The sequence below is a fragment of the Ambystoma mexicanum genome, chromosome 10 (assembly GCF_040938575.1).
Source record: "Ambystoma mexicanum isolate Mex_15411 chromosome 10, UKY_AmexF1_1, whole genome shotgun sequence".
Classification (NCBI taxonomy): domain Eukaryota; kingdom Metazoa; phylum Chordata; class Amphibia; order Caudata; family Ambystomatidae; genus Ambystoma; species Ambystoma mexicanum.
Window position 1 is genome coordinate 112,217,446 of NC_090932.1, and position 20,657 is coordinate 112,238,102.

At 46.9% G+C, this 20,657-nt stretch overlaps 1 protein-coding gene across 1 annotated transcript in view; it reads right to left on the minus strand.

Moving 5' to 3' along the window:
- Nucleotides 1-20,657, minus strand: part of DOCK5 (dedicator of cytokinesis 5) — a 1,209,967-nt gene that overhangs the window by 813,422 nt on the left and 375,888 nt on the right. The window contains exons 5-8 of the mRNA XM_069617597.1: nucleotides 17,786-17,885; nucleotides 10,956-11,104; nucleotides 4,943-5,078; nucleotides 2,385-2,542 (exon numbers count right to left, since the gene is read on the minus strand). Of these exons, the coding sequence (XP_069473698.1) occupies nucleotides 2,385-2,542; nucleotides 4,943-5,078; nucleotides 10,956-11,104; nucleotides 17,786-17,885 (543 nt within the window). The remainder of the gene's footprint in view (nucleotides 1-2,384; nucleotides 2,543-4,942; nucleotides 5,079-10,955; nucleotides 11,105-17,785; nucleotides 17,886-20,657) is intronic.

A 20,657-nucleotide genomic window follows, 5' to 3' on the forward strand; every position in this document is an offset into this window, starting at 1 on the left:
CTTAACTGCTATTGCCCAACTGTTAAATTCTGGGCTAAGTGGGCTAATTCTAGGTTCGTTTTGGGCTAATCCAGCAGATGCACTCTGGTAGATGTATGCCCTGGAAGAGGCATATTAATGACATTCACTTGCGGTAGGCTGCGTGGAGCTGGAGGCAGAGCCTCTCCAGCTCTCTGCAGCAGACTACCACATTCTTGAGTGTACTGGATTGTGCATAGCCGCCTCCGCTGCAATCTGCTTCACCCGGTCCTGCTTCTTTGTGTTTTGTTTTTTCAGCCAGCTCCTGCCCCTCAAAACAGACAGACCTGTTATGGCCCCTGTTTCTGTGAAGTGTTATTATCTCACTGTATTCTCATGTGCTCCCTTGACACTTACCCATAAATCCACAGCCAGTCCTTTTAGAATTAGAATTCACCAACTCACACCAAGCATTTCAGACCGATCATCCATGGAATTCAAACATGTCTTTGCAGAGTGTGGTCCAAAAACTCATCAGGTTTTTCAGACACATTAACATGAATTTCCAGTAAGTATTTCAGAGCTTTTATACTCAAATTCAAATCAATCCTTTGAGGTATGAACCCCTGATGCCATAGCCAGTCATCCCCAACTTGAATGTCATTTGAATAAACTGTATGAATTTGGCCTTCTATTGACATTCAATCGGCTTTTTCTCTTCTTCCCCTCTGCGCCCTAATGCCTGCGGGCTCCGGCACCAAATAAATAAATAAATAAATACATCTGTTCAAGAATAATATCCACAAATCTACAGCAAAGCTTTCAGTCCAAAGATCCATAAATCCACATGAAGTCTGCCAGGGTTAACAACATGAAAGTAGCGTGTCCTGGCGAGTTGTGAAGCATGAACTCATCACAACTCTCCCAGAGACAACAAGAACTTACAGTGAGCCTTTCAGGGCACAAACAATTATATAGTTTGGGAATTCACAGCCAGTGCCCCACAAATGTAGTCCCATCCTTTCATGGGTATGATCTATACATCCCTTGCATGTTCTTCAGACCTATGGCCATTAATCAGATTCCACTCTAGGGAGGATTTAGGAATCTGTGCAATTCTCCGGGAGCCACGATCCATGAATTGACAGTCAGTCTTGCGGAGAGATCCACGAATGCACTGCAAGCGTTCAACAACCATGGCCATTAATGCCACAGCGAGTGTTTCTGAGCAGTAGCTCCTTCTGCAACTAATGAACAAGTATAGGCTCCCCAGAGTGGATAGTGGAAGCCACCTGATGCAGTTAAACATATGTACATAAGACCAGGAAAAGTTATAACCTTATAGTGTCTCTACAGTCTCTGCAGCAGTGGGGAAAAATATGTATTGCCAATGACATTGCTCTGGGTTGCCTGAAGAACAATTTCTTGTCCAAAGTCTGGCCTAGATCTCTGCATAAAACAAAAGATAAATGGTAGTACTAAGAAAACAAATCAGTAGATACACAGGATTTGAAGACTGGGAGAAGGAAGTGATCAGTTCAATTCATGAGATTTCATTTTGTACCCCGATTCAGGGCATACTTTCTTAAACCTCAGTATTTGGAGAGTCCAGTGTCCCCCCACTGCTATGTAACGGAAAGACAGCAGAAATGAGAAAAGGAATTTATACAGTAAGAAGAGTCCGGTCTTGAGGGCCTTGCGGTAGGCCAGGCAGTCCTGGGTTCATTGCTGATGCTTTGAAGGACAGAATCGGGAGACCACACGTGGGGAACACACACCCCCCAGTCCTAAAGCTGTGATAATGCAGAGTAAGAGACAGTGCAGAGTGGATAGGAAACTGCTGGCAAAGGGTCGGCTGAAGGTGGGCAATTCCTAGGGTTTCTATGGTTGATTGGGGATTTGTTTTACGGATTAGAAAAGCTTTATGATTAGGATAAGTTATTTATAACGCGCTTAATACCCAGAGGTTTCGAAGCACGGACCCGGGGATCGAACCTGTGTTGCTCCGTGTCGTATTGCTTCCAAGGCGAGCGCTTTGTCCTGAGCTATCCTCCCGAGACTAAGCTTGTTTGAGAGGGTGGAGAACCAAGCCAGCACAGAAGCAGATGTTGACGATATGTAGAGGAAGAGTAGAGTGCAAAAGTGAACTTTTACACTAGGACACAGAGCCAAGGTCGAGAGACTAGGAGGGTGGGAGCTGCGAGCGAGTAGTAAGGTAGAAGGGAAGGGGCTGCGCAAAGTTTTGAGGGAATGTGAGGAATGGGAAAATCTTCACAAATATCATCAATTGTCCTCCAACTTGAAAAGTGCATGAATCTACTAATTTTCCTTGTACCCCCATCATACGGTACAGCCACTATGCGATGAACAGTCCTATATAGGAAGCCATCAAAGCAGGGCCTGCTGAGGCCTGCCTCGACTCTTACCTGATGAACTCAGACTGCTCCGGGTCATAGAGCGACATCAGCAGGTCAGAATCTTCACCAATATTGCAGACAAAGTTCTTGAGGTTGACGTACAGGCTGTAGGTGTGCATGGTGCTAAATACAGCCTGCCTTTGGATGTCGCCATTCTGCCGTCGGGACTGCAGCGGGAGAGAGCAGAAAGAAAAACTCAGAACGCCACACACTCTCATGGGACCCAACAGCGCCAAGAGGCAGAATCTGAGCGCTACCTGGGTGAAGCAGAGGAACTCAATCTCCAGAGCAACGCTGGTGTTTGTAACTTATCTGCTCATGGGTCTTGAAGTTAAAAGGAAGTTACGAACAAAATATCAAAGTTTCCTCTAATAAAAAGATAATCAAGCGTGCAACATACTTTGGAAAGGATGCATTTCCTGCACATTTCAAGCACCGCAACAATATATCCTGGCTGCAGTGGTGCATTCATGGGATGGCAAGTTTGAAAACAAGCCCCTTTAAAAGAACACAGACTTACAACCACTGTGTTTTGCTGATGAATTGTCTACATACAATGGTGGCGGGGGTGGGGAGGGTTGCTGTGGTGCACTCAAAGGTCGAGGGCAGAGTGTTGTAGTGACTAATCCAAAAGGGAGAGGCAGCAGGGCCTTCCAAATGACGCACTTCCGGCAGGGAATAGAGATGGGCTGCAGACCGATTCCAAGGATGCACTTGAAGATGGGGAGCAGGCCCTTCCAAGTCCAGGATACCACCATTGTGAATGCAGGGGACATTCTTCTGGAGGGCTCCTTTGGAGCAAGGGGGTCATTTTAGAACACGCTAGTAGAAGGCAACGGGGGTAGAACAGAGCCTTTCTAGTGGAGGACTGGGTAGAGACAGCTGGTGCAGGGCTCCGGGGGCGGGAGGAAGAACTCCCTGCTAGTAGAAGGCAACGGTGGTAGGATAGAGCCTTTCTAGTGGAGGACTGGGTAGAGACAGCTGGTGCAGGGCTCTAGGGGCGGGAGGTATAACGCCCTGCTAGAAGAAGGCCCAGGGGGTAGAACAGAGCCTTTCTAGTGGAGGACTGGGTAGAGACAGCTGGTGCAGGGCTCTGGGGGCGGGAGGTAGAACGCCCTGCTAGTAGAAGGCTCAGGGGGTAGAACAGAGCCTTTCTAGTGGAGGACCGGGTAGAGACAGCTGGTGCAGGGCTCTGGGGGCGGGAGGTAGAACGCCCTGCTAGTTAAAGGCTCAGGGGGCAGAACAGAGCCTTTCTAGTGGAGGACCGGGTAGAGACAGCTGGTGCAGGGCTCTGGGGGCGGGAGGTAGAACGCCCTGCTAGTAGAAGGCTCATGGGGCAGAACAGAGCCTTTCTAGTGGAGGACCGGGTAGAGACAGCTGGTGCAGGGCTCTGGGGGGCGGGAGGTAGAACGCCCTGCTAGTAGAAGGCTCATGGGGCAGAACAGAGCCTTTCTAGTGGAGGACTGGGTAGAGACAGCTGGTGCAGGGCTCTGGGGGCGGGAGGTAGAACGCCCTGCTAGTAGAAGGCTCATGGGGCAGAACAGAGCCTTTCTAGTGGAGGACTGGGTAGAGACAGCTGGTGCAGGGCTCTGGGGGCGGGAGGTAGAACGCCCTGCTAGTAGAAGGCTCATGGGGCAGAACAGAGCCTTTCTAGTGGAGGACTGGGTAGAGACGGCCATTCGAGTGGAGTGTTCGGCAGAGGACAACAGGAAGCTTCTGGTGGAGGACTCCGGCAATACCTCTGGCAAACTCATGGTATTCTTCCATGAACCCAAAGCCTCATGCAAATAACACAGTGATCCCCCTTCATCTTCCCCCTCACACCTACCAACATGCAAGTGACTTGGCCCCAGCTCTTCCAAGGCAGCGGGGCTGCCAGCACACCCCCATCAACCCCCCTCAGTCCTTCGGCCTCTTAAAAGGTGCTCTGTCTAGTGATGGTGAAGCAAGGACCTACATGTTAGCGAGAGATCTAAATAATGATTGCTGGGGAAGTGGGACTCTAGAAGCTTGAGAGGTTGCTGGTTAGTTCAGGCACTCGGTCTCTAAAAAGTCTATTTCTTGGAGGAAGATTTCAGTTTTGGGACACTGAAAAGTCAACCATAAATGGAAGGCTGCTTTAAGGGCGCGTGGGACTTCCACCCACTGGCTGGTCACACAGCAGAACCACCATTACTCGAACCCAGCTGCAGGATTCAATTTAAATGTAAATCTGGGGACTCGTGAAAGAGATGGCTTTTGAACAGCTCCGTTTTTCTGTAGAGTGCTTAATACTGGAGAAGGGGCCGCTTCTTAGCCCACCCCTTCTTGACAGATAAAGGAATACGACTGGAGGGAGAAAAGTGATTAGTTTATAAATCCACACAACACGGTCCTATGTTGATGCTTGGATTAACCAAGTCAGACGCAAGATGCCCTCTCCCAGGGCTGCAATGGCATTCTGGTCAGTGTTAGCAAACAGATACACATAGCTGCTACTTCACAAAAGCCCCTGCCTCATGACACAGCTACTGCCTAATAACACACGGTGCATTGCTCTGGGGCTGCGCAGTGGAGAGGATGGATACCTTCTCTTCCTGTATCCGCTCATCGATGCGCTGGGAGGCCATCTCATGGCATCGGAACAGGCTGATGGTGTTGGCCTGGTCCGGATCCATAATGTTTCCATTCTCATCTCGGACCACCAGGTCCAGGCCCAGAATTCTGAAAAACAGGCAGGCGCCATAAATCATGAGTTAATATTGCATGCGAGTATCCGACGCTTCCAAGGAATAAACCAAGATCACACCGTTTAGACCCCACAGGTTCAGAGAGCAGATCTGAATAGATCTCCTCCTTGCACCCCCACTCCCACGCCCTCGCCTGTGCAAAGTGATCCGACTGGTCTTCATGGGAAGCGCAGCAATCCATACCAATGCATTACCAAACGCCATGCAGGTGGGGTTGGGAGGCCGTTTGGAGTGTGCACAAGAAATGCAAGAGATTATTGCATAGAAAATGGCAATTGTGAATTATTAAAACTCTCTCTTTCTGGCAGAGAAATGTGTATGCAACCGCTGGAATCCTGGCATGGCTGCCTTAGCCCGCCACATTTCTGAGTATGATAAATGGGGTATCCTTGGGCTCGGTAGTAACACATCATTAAAATGGACCCGGTGTGCAGCACGACACCGAACCATCATATTATACAAGAGGGTCATGAATTCCCCATACCGAACGCCCAATCCAAAATGGATTGTAGCATTCATGCAGACCTTACCTGCTGTCTATTTTGCATGTATTATTTATTATTTGTATTAGTTGAATTAAATCAACCTTTCAAATACAAACAAAACTCTGTCTATTCCCAGGTCACACTATCTTTCCCTCACCGTCTGCCGGTGGGCATTGCTTTACTTTGAGCTATTAGATGGCGCTTAATTCCAGTAGGGCGATGGCATGCGAGGAGGGACACACAGCTTGTGGGTCTTATTTGGTTATTTAACCATCAATTGACTACCCATGGCCAAGCTAATCCCCTGTGGCTATTTCCAGCCAAAGCACATCCTCCTGGGATCTTCTGGAGCCATCTCTTTCAAGCAGTAACATAAAACTTTGGCCTGTCAGCATTATCTGTAAGCAGTTTGTTGAGAGTTAATGGCTGGCCAGTGTAAAAGCACTACTGGTGTAGTAAAAATGTCTTAACCAAGTGTGCATTCAACCATTTGATATATATCTCATGAGTCCTTGAAAAAACAAGCAATGGCAAATCCATCCATTTTGGCTTGTGTGTAGGTATTAGAAAGACATCTGCCGGGCACTGCTATCATATACCTAGGTAATCACACAACTGTCCAGATGTTGCCATCCTATGGCCAGGAAGAACATTATGACAAAGCCTGGCAAATGTCTATTATAAGCCTACACAAAAGTCAGAATGGTTGCCCAGCATTCCTGATGTAAGGCTAAAACCTCCTCGTCGACCTGTTTGTGAAAAGGAATGTTACTCCCTGAGCCTCGAACAATAGGTTCCCTTCATCACCCATTATTCCTGAAACACGTCACCACCACTACTGAATTTACGGTTCCATGTCATTTCACCACAGGATTTTTTTCCGCGGGGTTTTTTACCACAAATTTTTTAACAAAAAAAAAAATGAATTTTTTGTTTTTTAGTTCTTTTTGGTGGGGTCCCCCCCAAACCCCTCATTCCCTTAAATGTTTTATCTATTCCCAAACACCCGCATCCCATATATATAATTTTCTTATCGATATAATTCGATGGGTTTTTTTCGTAAAAAAATTTGCGGTAAAAAAAAAAACTGCGAAAAACGTCCCGCGATGAAAGGACGTTGTACCGAATTTACAACCCACAAACATTGGCAAATGTCCAACAAGTCTGCCAATGTATATAGATGAGTAATTGCAGCCATCTATAAATATATGGAACGTTGCAATCCGTAACCCATTTTGGCAGCGCTTCTTCATGCAGGAGCTTTCTGAGGAAAAAGCATCAACACTCAACAATGCTATGATGATTACAGGAATGTGGATGGCATGCTGTGTGTTTAACTTGGAGGCATGTGTGGTTTGCCATTTTCCGTCAGGACACAATCAATTTATCTAGCTGCTAATTTACGAGAAGGTTTTTTAAGACAAATTTACTGGATTTCTTTTAATAATTAAAAAAAAGAAACCTTTGTGGTACCATAATCAACTCCAATCCAAGAGATGAAGCTCGTTGGTTGCAAACACAGCAAAGCGGCAATAAATATTTATTGAAAATGGGGCAAGCACCCAATATCAGAATCTTTGATTCTGATTTCCTACTGGCCAGTGAGGCAGGGAGGCGTGGCCAAGGTGTGGGAGTAATAGAAACTCCGATTCTTGCCCACGCAGCCGTGTCTGTCAGTGGGTGGGGAGGGAAGTCTTCTGTGCCAAGTCATCATCGTTCCTTGCCAGCGGCCTACCACCGGGTGAAAGTGCCTGCCTCCAACTTGGCTGCCGGGGAAGCTCTGTCGTTGGCACCAGGGAGAACGAGGAGTCGGGAACAGGAGTGTTGCCTCTGGCCAAGGGGTGTGATCTGTTAATTGCACTAGAAGAGCGCTCCCCCCCCCCTTATTGAAGTGGCATCAGCACACCACACACTTCCCTGCCAACAGCTGCATCCAGCCCCGCTCTCACCCCTCCCCCTCCTATCCACAGTGGTATCGTCATTACTGACAACCACATGGGGTAAAATGGAGCTGCTCGAGCCCTTGCTGAAATTGTGAACTCAGGCAGGAGCCCCAGGAAGGGGTCTATAGTGATACCGGCAATGGGAGAGAGCACTCCCAACTAGGCATGGACTGAGTGGGGTGGGGCCATCGGCTACGCCTTAGGACCCGGCCCTTGGTTGATAACTACTTGGGAAGGGTGCCTTCTCCCTCTGCAAATATGTATTATTTATTTATCAACTCGCCAGATGTATATTGTGTAAATGTTGCAGGTTGATCGGCAGACTCCCAGTGCTTAATTTGTAAGAAAATAAGTGCCAGGGCCCAAATATTTTCTAGCACGCCTGTGACATACCAGAGTGGACACCACCCACATCTGCTCCATACAGTGTCAACATATTTGGGGTTAAAGCAACAACTCCCACCGGTTCATTGAAGGTGATGAAAACAGACTTTGGCAGTGTCGACATTTAACATATTAGTTGTGACTAGTCTAATTCCATCAGTGGCAAGTGGAACATGTTGACCATCTATCCACAGCCAAAAGAGCAAACATGCTGATGGACAAATACAGGAAAAATCATTACTGAACTAATGGCATTTCCTCTCCAACACTGCAGTAAGGTCTTGTATAGGTTGTCATTTGTGACTGGCACTCCTCTTCGACATTGGCCTTTTCCCTGACCGTGTCCCTGTGTTGGGCTGCTCACTGGTGACTGTTCTGTTGTTGCCAAGTGCCGCTTGTTATTAAGGTAGAGAATGTGCACCAAGGTCATGCAGGCTGAGTGCAGCAGTGTGCAGGCACTGCCAGCATCAGTTCCCAGCATTGTCACCTTCCAACTCATTGTTATTCATGAAAATGGATAATTAGGCATGACCTGTCAACCTACACCACACTGTTGTTGCTTGTTGTGTTACTATGACTGACTGGCAATTAAAATAATAAACTTGACAAAATACCAACATTTAAATCAAACTGGACTCGGAAATAAGTGCCAGGGCTCAGCAATAAGTGCTGCTGCTGAGCCCTAGCAAACACCCCTACAAATTAAGCACCGACTACTCGGCCATAACTACCATGGAGATTAATAGGAATCAGGAAGTCTGACCGGAAACTGTCTTATCGCACAAGAAAGCTACAGACAGTTGACAAAAGCACTGTCCTGACCAAAATCAATATATTCAACACATTAATTACACGGGACATCCGGAAATCACACATTCTAGTCCTCGTGACATAACCTTTTTGGAGCTACCAGCTAAAAGAACGGTTCATTTCTACTGACGCACAAACTAACAAGCCGGTTAGTAAGACAATTAACCCACACCCAAATTCGCACACCCTATACTGCAAAAAACTTTTGAATTGTTTTTTTCTTTTTTTTAAAAAAAACAAAAACTACACAGCTGAGGGAGGCACAAATAAAATATCCATTTTATGCAATGTTATTGTATTGCTGACCAAGAGTGAATCAACAATTCTGACTGCACATCAGGGCCCTGTATTAAGCGCCCCTATTTATCATTTATTTATTTTGAAATTTCTATAGCGCACCCAACCGAGGCATCTGGGCGCTGAAATGACATAGGTTGGCCTAGCCAACCTATGTTATTTTCCCTGAAAACCTTTTTCTAAAGCAACTGTTCAAATTCCGGAGAAACCACAGTCAAATTAAGCTCTTTCTGCACGTGTCTTCTGGTGTGTGAATATAGTGCTGCCTTCTTTTTTAATATAAGCACGTCTATGAGACTACATGAAACTATGTGGTGGATCATACAATATTATGTAACCACCTCGACACAGCAGCACACTTCTCAAAGGACGCTGTAACTTGGATTAGATCTTTCTCAAGTGGCAGAACCATGAAGGTCTTTTCACCCTCTGCAGCGGCAGACCCCAAACCCATCACCTGTGGTGTTCCACAGAGATCCTGCGTTTCACCCACACTGTACAACATATTCACCAAGACCCTTTTCGATGATCTGGACCATCTTGGTATCACCTACACTAACTATGCAGATGATACTCAGATCCTCCTCCCACTTTCAGGGGATTAGGACAGGGATTTGGCCTTGGTGAACAGAGTGTACATCATCATCCAGGCATGGATGGCCACGCACGGTCTATCCCTGAATGATGATAAAACAGAACTCCTCATTCTGGGTACCCGTACCAACCTAAAAAACCTGGGACCTGACTACTCTTCATTCATAATCAACGGCAACCGCATTAAGGTAGCACAGGAGGTAGAAACATTAGGTTTTTATTTTGACTCCACGCTCTCATTCTCCAAACAGGTCAACACACTAGTGTCCTCCATGGCCTATACGTGCAAACTTATAACAGGTAAGCCATTTCTCTCCAATAAAAGTTGTACCATCCTGGCCAGAGCACTCATCCTGTCCCGCCTGGACTATTCCAACGCCCTGTACATAGGTTCCAACAAATCCATCATTAGAAGTATTCAAACCCTACAAAACAATGCCCTCAGAGCAGCTCTAGGCATCCCTAAAAGAAACCACATTTCTGAGAATAGAAGACAGAATAATTGGCTCCGAACCAATGACCAGATACTTCTAAAAACCCTGTCACTCACCCATAAATCTCTCAAGTACGCCGCCCCTAGCCACCTCTCCGAGAGATTCCATAAACAGACATCCGTAAGACCCACCAGATCAGCAAACAGGGACCGCTTAACCATCCCTAAATTCAAACTAACCACAATTGGAGGCAATAGTTTCCCCGTTAAAGCGGCTAAACTATGGAATTCCCTGCACCCTACACTGAGAATAGACCAATCCTATCTCAACTTTAGAACCAATACCATCCGGTGGCTGAAAGCTAATGAATATTAAATCACATGATGCCAACTGAACTGTAATTAACAACGCTCCTTAGCTGAAACCCCTTATCTGGTGCTCATAGCATATAACAGGTATAAATATTCGTAAATATTTGTAAATTTTGCCATTGTAAGAAATCTATTTCACTTTCAAGACTTAACTTATGTTACCCCGATGGTATCACAACTTTGTATATAATGCCTGTAATTTCTGTAAATTGCAATTTATCCTGCTCTGTAACTTATGCTTCACACTTTGACCCCCTGTAACTAAGCTTTGCATCATCTTGTAACTGTTGCAATCGATACCTCTGGGTCCGGCGCACATTATAAATAATAAACATAACATATGTAGTCAAAAAAAGTATCAACAGGACATACAGAGTAAAGATGGCACTCTGATAGGCAGCACTCTACAAGATATGGGTGCCCACACTCACTATAAATTTGGTCAACATGGAAAGCTGTGGAAGACAATTTCTCATGCTTCTGAAATGCCCCCCACCCACCTTGCCAGACACATTACAAGCAAGCCACCACACCTGTTGCCATAGTCAATCTTGGCGGTGACTTTCTTCTTGAGTTCAGCCAGCTCGTCTTTGGGAAGGGTACCGGAGAGTATCTGGGACCTCCATTCGATCAGGCTGTACGTCATCTGCTGCACGTGCCGGAACAGCACCTTGTCATCATTCTAAAGATAATCAAACAAGGAAACGGTAAACTCACTGTGACACTCTCAAATATCTCACTGATTTCAAAAGCACCAACAAGCTCCATGGTGACAATTGTTGGCTGAAAAACTTAGCAGTCATATTAAATTGTCAGGGCCCCTTTAGCAGGGGCGTATCTGGCATTGCAAGAGTGGGGAGGGAGGAGGACAGGGGCCAGCCACGAAAAAAAGTCCTGCTACTTTTCCCCCCAAATGCAATGAGGGTGCCGAACGGGCGGTGTCCCGTTGCCAGGAGGAGAATGAATCATTGTGCCCAGCCGCCAGCCCAAATATCCCGGGCCGGGCACTAAAAGAGCCACTGGGGGGCAAGCTGCACCCCCCCTGCCCTGCCGCTTGGAACGTCAGTGCCCCTTAGCATAAAGGGGTTTACTTGGGGTGGGGGTATCGGAGGCGAGAGGCCCAGGTGCCCCATTATTTTATTTCTTTTATTGGTCATTTATAATGCCCTCAATACCAGCGAATGGTTTCTAAGCGTGGGATCGGGATTCGACCTGTGTCACACTGCGTTGCATTGCTTCCAAGACAAACATGTTGCCCCTGAGCTATCCCTTCCGCCCCATTATCAACTCCATCCACAGCCACAGGTAATCCATGCAGCAAATTGGGGCATTCAGAATTGTCAACCACCACTTCCAAAAAGGGAAGGCCACTAAATAATGGAGTTCGCCGACACCAAAGAGGCCACGAGGAGTTTGTAGCTCTGGGTAGGCCAGAAGAGGAAGGCTGGGCCCAATACAAGTACATCAATGAGTCCCTCCAGCAGGTAACTAGACAGGAAGACTAACAGAGGGCACAGGTGGGCAGGGGAAGAAAGGGCAACCCAAGGCCCCTATTTAGAGGTTTCATCAAGTGACAACAAAAGAGGTGTGGGGGGCAGGTCCACCAGATTCAAGACATGGATGGTGATGCAGATAAGGCGTTCCATTTCTGGGATAGAAAAGGTCCCCAAAGCTTACAGGGATGGCCCTCTGGTGGGCAGGGTTAACTAGTCCATCTTCAGGCTTCAGTGAGGTTGCAAGTCAGGGGTAGGTACAGAGACATCACATTGGTGAGTCATAGCACTACAAAAGGACATTAGTGCTGATCATGTTAGAATGGTTTCTCTCCTCGGGCCCACAGGGGATGAAAGGAACAGCTATGTAATAGGATTTCTCACAAACTTTATTTTGCTAACCTTGTTGTAGCAATGGCTGAGCACTCTCTTGGGCAACTCCGGAGGGTGGCACGGTGGTTCGAGATAAAATATAACTCACTTTCAACATGGGAATGGCCTAATTTCTTTTTATAAAAACAGTTCTTTAGCTTCGGAGAAGGTAAATAAAATGTTAAGCATGACACAGATTAGTAGACTTTATGTTGAAGCGTAATTTCAGACCACGGAGGTCATGACCCTAGCAATATGAGCACGCAGCTCGATCCAGAGTCAGGCAGACACTCTGGATACCCAATTCGGCGGTCTATGCCTGGGGTCCGTCGCTTGGATCCATATCCATTCAACCACCAATTCATCTTTCATCAAAATGAATGGCTCAGTGGGGTACATCCGGATACGGTGGTAATCCTTAATGCTAAGTATACACCCAGTGTTAAAGATATTTACAATCCTGTAGGTCAGAGGTTGTGGTCCGGTATACATAGTGGATCTGACCATGGGCTGTAGAAACTTTGCAATTTAAAGTCAACAGCGGCAGTCTTGGTGTCCAGTTGAGCAACGACTGAGCAGGAAAACTGAAGACGTGGTGCAGAATGCCTTGCTTTGGAGGAGATGACAAAATGCTGATGCTGGAGTGTGATGCAGCTGTGCTATTTGCCACTGATGATGTGGTACGGATACTTGGAAGATGCAGTCAGTGCCCACTGGTTGCATTTACAGCAAGAGGTGGCCTACTCGGAGTTCAAATGAATTTTTTAAAATTCTTAGTATTTTTCTATTTCATATCGACAGGCATCTGGTCTGTCCATTTCCAATGATCAGAGTATCCATTGTTTCCACATCATCCTGACAAGAGGGAAGAGCAGCAAGACATTCCTTCGAAAGAGGGGAACCTTAAGGCTTGTTTGACGAATCCAGGAGGTACTTTACCTCTCCCAAAGGGGAACCAGCCCCTTTGGAACTATGGAGGTGAGATCGTTATGGTTCTAGGTCAAAGGTTCGAATGCAAAGGATCGAATGACCAAAGGGTCGAAATCAAAAGGACCGAAAACCAAAAGGTTGAATTTTTTTTTTTTGGGGGGGGTCCCCCCAAACCCTTTCTTTGGTGCAAAAACCACTTTTTTATTTTTACTATACGAAAACCAAAAAAATATATATATTTTTTTTTAAAAGTGACCCTTTGGTTTTCGGTCCTATTAACTCGACCCTTTGGTCATTCGATCCTTTTGGTGTCGAACCTTTGACCGGGCACCACCGTTCTGCTTAGCACACCATAGGGAAAAGGGTAAGCTGGATCCCTCTGGAGGGGCTCCCCCCTTAGGGGACAGGGAAACCGATGAGAAAGCTTTAAGTCATCAAACCTTTTCCCCAGAGCCTACCGTCCATATGGGCTATGTAGGAACTAAAGTCTATGAAAACCGTTTACAATGGCTAGCTTGAATTGTGATCCAAACTCCATTTCATCCTTTTTAGGGAAGACAGCAGAACGACAGAAAATCCAGTCTCCTAAAGTCACATCAGGTGAGTAAACCAATTAGGAAGCAGTATCCACAGAGACTGCAGAGTTTAATTGCGCCGCAACGCATGTTGGCAAGGGAAACGCAGAGAGAGAGAGACGCTCGCAGAGTCAGAACGCAGCCGTGGCGTTGCACCTGGAGCTCCTCACCAGGCGAGTGCAACGTGGTCCGGCTGGTGAGAAACCGGAGCTGTGGACGGTGGCAGCGTGCGATAGAACAGAGTGTCTCAAAAGAGAGAGTGCTGTGGAGGAACCACCCACAAGCTCCCGCACCTAGGAGTCATGTAAGCAGCTCTGTGGCAAGACAAGGGGTAGTCGGCCTACTTAGCCCTCCCAGGGCGCACTGCTCGCCGAAAAGAGGTACGTGGTGGCTTATGAGGAATAGGAGGCAGGTGGCAAGGACAGAGAAGGAATACCCTGTGTGGGGAAGAAACAGATTCCCCAGGTATGGGAGAGAAACCATGAGAAGCCTCGGTGTGGGGAAAAAACAGAGATGCCCCATAGTGGGGAGGAAAACCGAGAGAAGCCCAGGGTGGGGGCAAACAAAAACTAGAGTGGGATAAGAGACCTAGAGGAGTCCGGTGTGGGTGAAAGAAGCCAGAGATCCAGAGTGGGGAACACGGTGGAGAGAAATCCCAGTGTGGGGAAATAACTGTGGAGTCCATAGTGGGAACTAAGCAAGAGCAAGCCATGAGTGGGGAAGGAAGAGACTGAAAGAACCCCAGACTTCGGGAAGGGGAAATACTGAAAACTCCCGAAAGGGAGAAGGACAGTGAGACACAAGTGTCAAGTAGAACCAGAGAGACCGGCTGGAACCTCGGGATGACAGTCCAGCCGTACACAAATCTAAGCATTCTTTTTGAACTATGAACGTGGGCAAGAACCAATGGTAAAAATACACAAACTGGAGGGGTCAGAATTCAGCAACCATCTCTTTTCCTTGGGCAAGGCCCAAAGAATGTCTTGCTTGTGTTATAGTTCATTTGAGCAATAGGGACAGGAAGTAGGTTAGAACATGATTTCTAGACAGAGTACTTCATTTATGTTAAATCATCTTGACAGACTGATGAGCACCCCTTTTGACCATCATATGTATAGCGCAAGACTTGGTATCACCGAATAGGGAACGATGTGTTTTCTGAGCAAATAAAAAACCTTCTGAAAATCATGCCTACTTGTCCATCTCCTGAATCACACTTGCAATCCAGCTGTGCCTGCAGGGTTAGGGGGAAGTTAGCACTGATGTATCTGTTCCCTCTGGCCTCTTGAAAAGTCTGGTGACCACAGACATTACCACAGCTTTGCTGTCGGAGTGGTCTCGACAAGTGTAGCAGAGATTGGTCATGGTCTTCTTTGGGTCGCCATTGTGCTCTCGCGCTCTGTGGCTCATCCATGGGTTACACAAGATCAGGGTGCAGACTCTTAGGTTATGTAGGAAAATGGAAAGGAGAATCCTGTCAAACCTTTGGTTTCCACCAAATCACTGGTGTTTGCTGCGTTTAAAATTTCCTAGGCTTCCTCCAAGGCTTTCACTCAAGATGTAGATTCTGCTGAGGAATCCTAGAGATCATTAAAGTATCCAGACAGATCTAGCCTTGGCTCAGCTGCTTCACTCTTCCGAAGCAGGCAGTGGCCATGACCATATATGGCAACAACCATGCCATTTTCTCTCACAGGAACATAGAATAACCGTGCGACTGTGCCAGATCTTAATGTGGGGACTCCTAAAGCCTCATGCTCTTATTCCAAAATGATAAAACTTTTCAACCAACCAGTGGAGTACACACAGCCAACCGTGCATGGTTACCCGAGAGACACAGAGTTGCTCATGCAGCATATCCAGTTGGGAAACCAGTCAGAAAAAAAAGGAAAAAAGTTCAGGGCCTCTCACCAGAAGTACAGTTTAGGACTTTTGAGGACACTTTCTCCTGCATTGATGGACTTCACGGTGCCCAGAAAAGAGACATCCTGATGAAGCATCATGTTCCACCCTGAGAAAAGAGACTGGATTATTATGGGGGTTGCTACATGCCACATGTGAATCCAGGTTTAAGGGACTATGATGAGACAAATGGTGCCCGTGCCCTCAAACATGAAGTCAATTGGGAGGCCTTCAGGAGGTACCCTTATGGCCGAAGGGACACTTGTTTGGGTTATAGTGCCCAAATCCAAAGGGATGCCTGCTTTCTGGTCTGTTCTTACCTCCAGCCGGGCTTTCAGGACTTGTCAGGAGATTGATCTTCTTAATCCAAATCAATTGTGACCCTCCCCCAACCCTCACACCCTAGTTCCCCTGCAGGGGGAGCTAGGTTCTAAAGGCACGGGGCACCTGGGATTCCAGTGCCACTCAGGCTTTCCATCTGCATCAGACAGGTACAGCAGTTAGGCTGCCGGCCGCCACCTATCCTTGATCGAGGGAGATGCAGGTTTCTGCGCCCCTCATTAGCATTGCTATGGCGTAGCCCAGACCAGCAGTACGACACAGAAGCGAGACTCCCCCACCCCCAACATGCTACCTAGGGGCAGACCACAGAGTGAAGTTATGTGTACGGTTCTCTGTTTTGCCTACCCCTTGCAGTGACTTAACACCTGTTCAGTGTTATTTCCATGGGCAGGAGAGATTATGTACAGTCTGTAATTCGGTCTCTAGACCTTGGCCTGTGGTAGGAAGACGAGCGGGTATTTTCACATCAATGGAATACTAGCCTAATGGATATTATATTAAATAAATTATTTGATATGAATTTGAAGCATCTCATTAGACAAAGTATTTTCCGCTGACATGAACTTTGAAGGCCATGGGTCTCTAGATTAGTCAATCATGCATTGGCTTGGCCAATGGCTCTCATATGCAATCACCTTGCCTTGGCTCACTAACCAATCACAATTACCCAAAGGTTCAAATCCCTTCCTTTTGCCATGCTCTTACGTAATGCTTGCTGCTTTCATTGAACCAAGATATCAATTATATAGGATCTGTTTAAGATGCGTAATAAAATACAAAAACAATCAGGCAAGGGCCTCCGCGCCAGCCCATGGTAGGTCTATGTGGCATGCTGTTAGCGTGTCCTACCCAAGATAATCTTAAAATGACTGGATTGTGTTTAGTTTCTAGCATCCATTTCCTGCCCAACACGTACCAGTGAACATGTCTCTTAAAGTAGGTTTGCCTGCAACAAAGAGCAGCGGTCCTCAACTTGCCAACCACTGCCTCTTTCACTTTCGAAATCGACCGTTTCCTCTTTTGATGCGTTTTCAGTTGTAAAACGATATCTTAATGAGCACGTGGGAATATGCATTGGATAGATCGCATTTATTTATAAAAGATGGAAGGCCATGATAGCTATGCTCAGTACTACATTTTAAAACAAAATTTGATCACACTGGCGAAAAAAATGTACATCAGTTTAGAGTTGCTAATTTACCTTTAATGCAACACATTCACGCCCCCACCGCAGCACAACCCCCAAACCTGAGCTCTCAATTTGGACACTCGCACGAGAGAACGTGAACTCCTACCAGCCAGCACAATTCCTCAACCTTCTCAATTGGGCACAACTCCATTCGTTCTCAGGATGTGCCCAATTAACCGATGGAGGACCAATGGCACCTCAGGGTCAGGAGTGCCATAGAAATAGAAATAAATAAATAAAATGGGGGGATACAACACTCATGTGAACTGTCGGTGACCAATAAAGGAAGGCCACTGAGTACTTAGAACAAAACGCCACCGATCAATGGATTGCAACTGGCACACTAGGAGGAGAGTGCATCAAAGGGAATCTCTTGTGATATACTCTGACTAGGTCTTGAGCTGGCCTGTAGAGCACAGCCCATGTTGAACCCAACAAGTTATAAACCCGAGCTCAGAAGGCAGCTGACAGAGGTAAAGCATTCAAACGAGTGGGTGGAGAAATCCCCTGTCTCCAACACACAGACCAATACAATATTACACAAAGAGGAGACAACTTACAACGTAGAGCTTGTGCCAGATGACCGCCCACTCTCGCAGAGTGGTGGTGAGTTCTTGGACCAGCGGGACTTCACCACTGGGAATGACCGTCTCATGTTTCCTAAAGAGAAAGGAAAAACGGTTCAGACTGGTTCGTAATGGAATCAAATTGGAAGTACACCACACCATGCAACATATCCTGGAAATCCGGGCTCTTTGGACTCAGTCTCAAACTGAATTTTCCTCGCCAGAATTCCCACGATTTTTGAATGTTTAATTTCAGTCCATGCTTGCGATATGGATTTAGATTGGTTTTTTGATTAAACCTGGAGCTGTTGGCATGGTTGGCCTGATGGACTGGCAAGTGTGGGAATCGTGCCCGACATATAACCGACTCTGCCCACGTCCCGTTGCATCTTTTGACTCGACTTCCGGTCAGTCCACCTCTGTGGATGTGTCCCCGAAGTGGATTAAACATCATAGTTCTCGTCCGTTGCCTCGGAAAAGTTGCCATGGCCAGTGCGCCGTGAAGAAATGGCCCAACCGTGGCTCAGTTTCCCAGGCGCCTCGCTGTTGGGAAACATTCTGCTTTCTTTCATGTGGTGCAGGCAATGCCTCCTTTACTCCCTGGCAAAAGAACCTGACCTGATGCTACAGAGAAGGTGCCTCTAGCTGGCAGACCTCCACACCACACCAATCGCCCTTTTCAGCACAGCTCCAGCCTTAGAACGTGTGTGTACACGTGATAAGCCATGCAGTGCTAAATCCTCAATTCTACGTGTCTACACCACAATGTGCAGTTCACGTCTATGGCCATTGGTGTGCACGAGGGATTGTATGGTGTGACAAACGTCTGCAGTGTTACATCCACTAGGCACTGAAATTGGCGGAATTACTAACCCTTTCTACCTCACTGGAAAACGTATCTGTTGCCATATTTCATGCGATGGGGCTGCTCTCTTTGCAAGACGCCCATACAGTACCTTGTTTGGTGTATTACTGTGGGTCCTGGCTTCAGTCCATGCCTCCTTATACCATCACGACAGACATTTAGCACACCAACACCCAACCATACTGTATTTTTGGGGTCTCCAACCTTTGGCTCTCCAGATATTTTGGACTACAACGCGCATCAGCTCTAGCCACCATTGTCAAGGGTTATGGGTCATATGAGTTGTAGTCCAAAATATCTGGAGAGCCACAGATTGCAGACCCTTGCATATCATAAAAGGTATGCTATGCAGGGCATGCATCCGGCATCTCTAATTCTTTCTACGCCATTTCTGTTAGAAAGAGCATTCCTATTTCATAAATATAAACACTCCAGATTAATCTTTCCTGCTTGCATCTTATACCTAAAGAAAACCGGTAAAAGGAGTTTGCCCTTTAACATACTGGCATCTTGGGTGATATGATATGAAGGGTATTACTTTGGGTCTGCCTTATTAAACATGTACACCAATTGGAGCTAAATCATAAGAGAACCATTAAACCCTACCGTTTCAGAGTATTACTTCACGCATGTGTGTCAACCCGTGCTTTAAGTGGGGTGGAGCCAACCGGGCTCCAAAAACTGTGTCTGAGGCCGGGCCCTGCCGGAGCTCCCTAAAGTCCCCTGCTAACCCCACCTCACCAGGCGTCTAGTAGCCGAGGCTTTTTTTTTCTAAGCTTGAAACTCTTGCGTGTAAGCGAGAGCTTCAGGCTTTGCCTAAAAAGCCTTCCCTTTTCATTGTGGCGCCGACCCCATGCCAGACACTCTTTTCATTAGAGATGCAGGGATCATCACCCTTGCACCACAGGTGAGCGGGTGATGATCCCTGCATCTGTAGTGAAAGGGGTGCCTGACAGGTGGTCAGCGCCGCAATTATAAAGACAACGCAACACTTAGCTGTCCTGAATGCTGCTCGTTGGGCCCTTTTGCAAAACCGAGCCAGGGATCCTACGGGGGCATGACCTAGCAGTCAGCATTCAGGTGAGGTAGCAGCTGCCCTCTCCTACAAGAAAGCAGTAGTCATCCTTAAAGCTAACACCTATAATGCTATCATCTCCAACGCAGGCTCTAACACCAAAGAGCTTTTCTCTATCCTGAGAGAGGTTCTAACCCCCATCCCCAGCTGTGTTGCCACTCACTCAAAGCCTGGTGTACCACCATACAAGATGCCCTGTCACACAAAATAGAAACTCCCTGTGCTAAAATCAGCACCAAAAGCACCCCGCTTGCTGCCAAAGCCCCCACAAGTGACCCTCCCGATCATTCTCATGCAGCCTCCCCATCATCTTCCCCCACATTTGCATTCTGCCAATTTTCACAAGAACAGGTCCTAAAAACCATCATATCGCTGAAGCCCTCTAATTACAAAGGTGAACCAGGTACCGCTCACATAGCGAAGCTCTGTGCTCCCACCTTAGCACCTATCCTTATTGATTTTGCTGACTACTCTTTCCTGACTAGTAAAGTGACCTCTAGTATCAAAGCTACTTGGATCAATTATAAAAAAGCCCCTCTGTAGACCCTTCCATTTCCACAAACTACCACCCCATCAACAGTCCCGTTCCTGCTCAAAATACTTGATCGCCTAGCCTACACACAATTTCAACAGTTCCTAGAACAAAATTACCTGCTCGGAAAGTGACAGTTCGGCTACTGCCCAAAACATAGCACGGAAACCACACCGTTGGATCGAAAAATCCAAATGGATAACATCAGCGACTCGGGCAACCTAGCTATCCTCCTCCTATTCAATGTCTTGCCAGCATTTGACTTAGTTGATCATGCCAACCTCTGCTAACACATCAGCCAGCACTTCCAGTTCTCGGCTGAATCAACCTCATGGAGCAGCTCTTTCCTCAGTGGCCGAACCACTACAGTGTTCATTGGGGAGGCAGCTGCTGA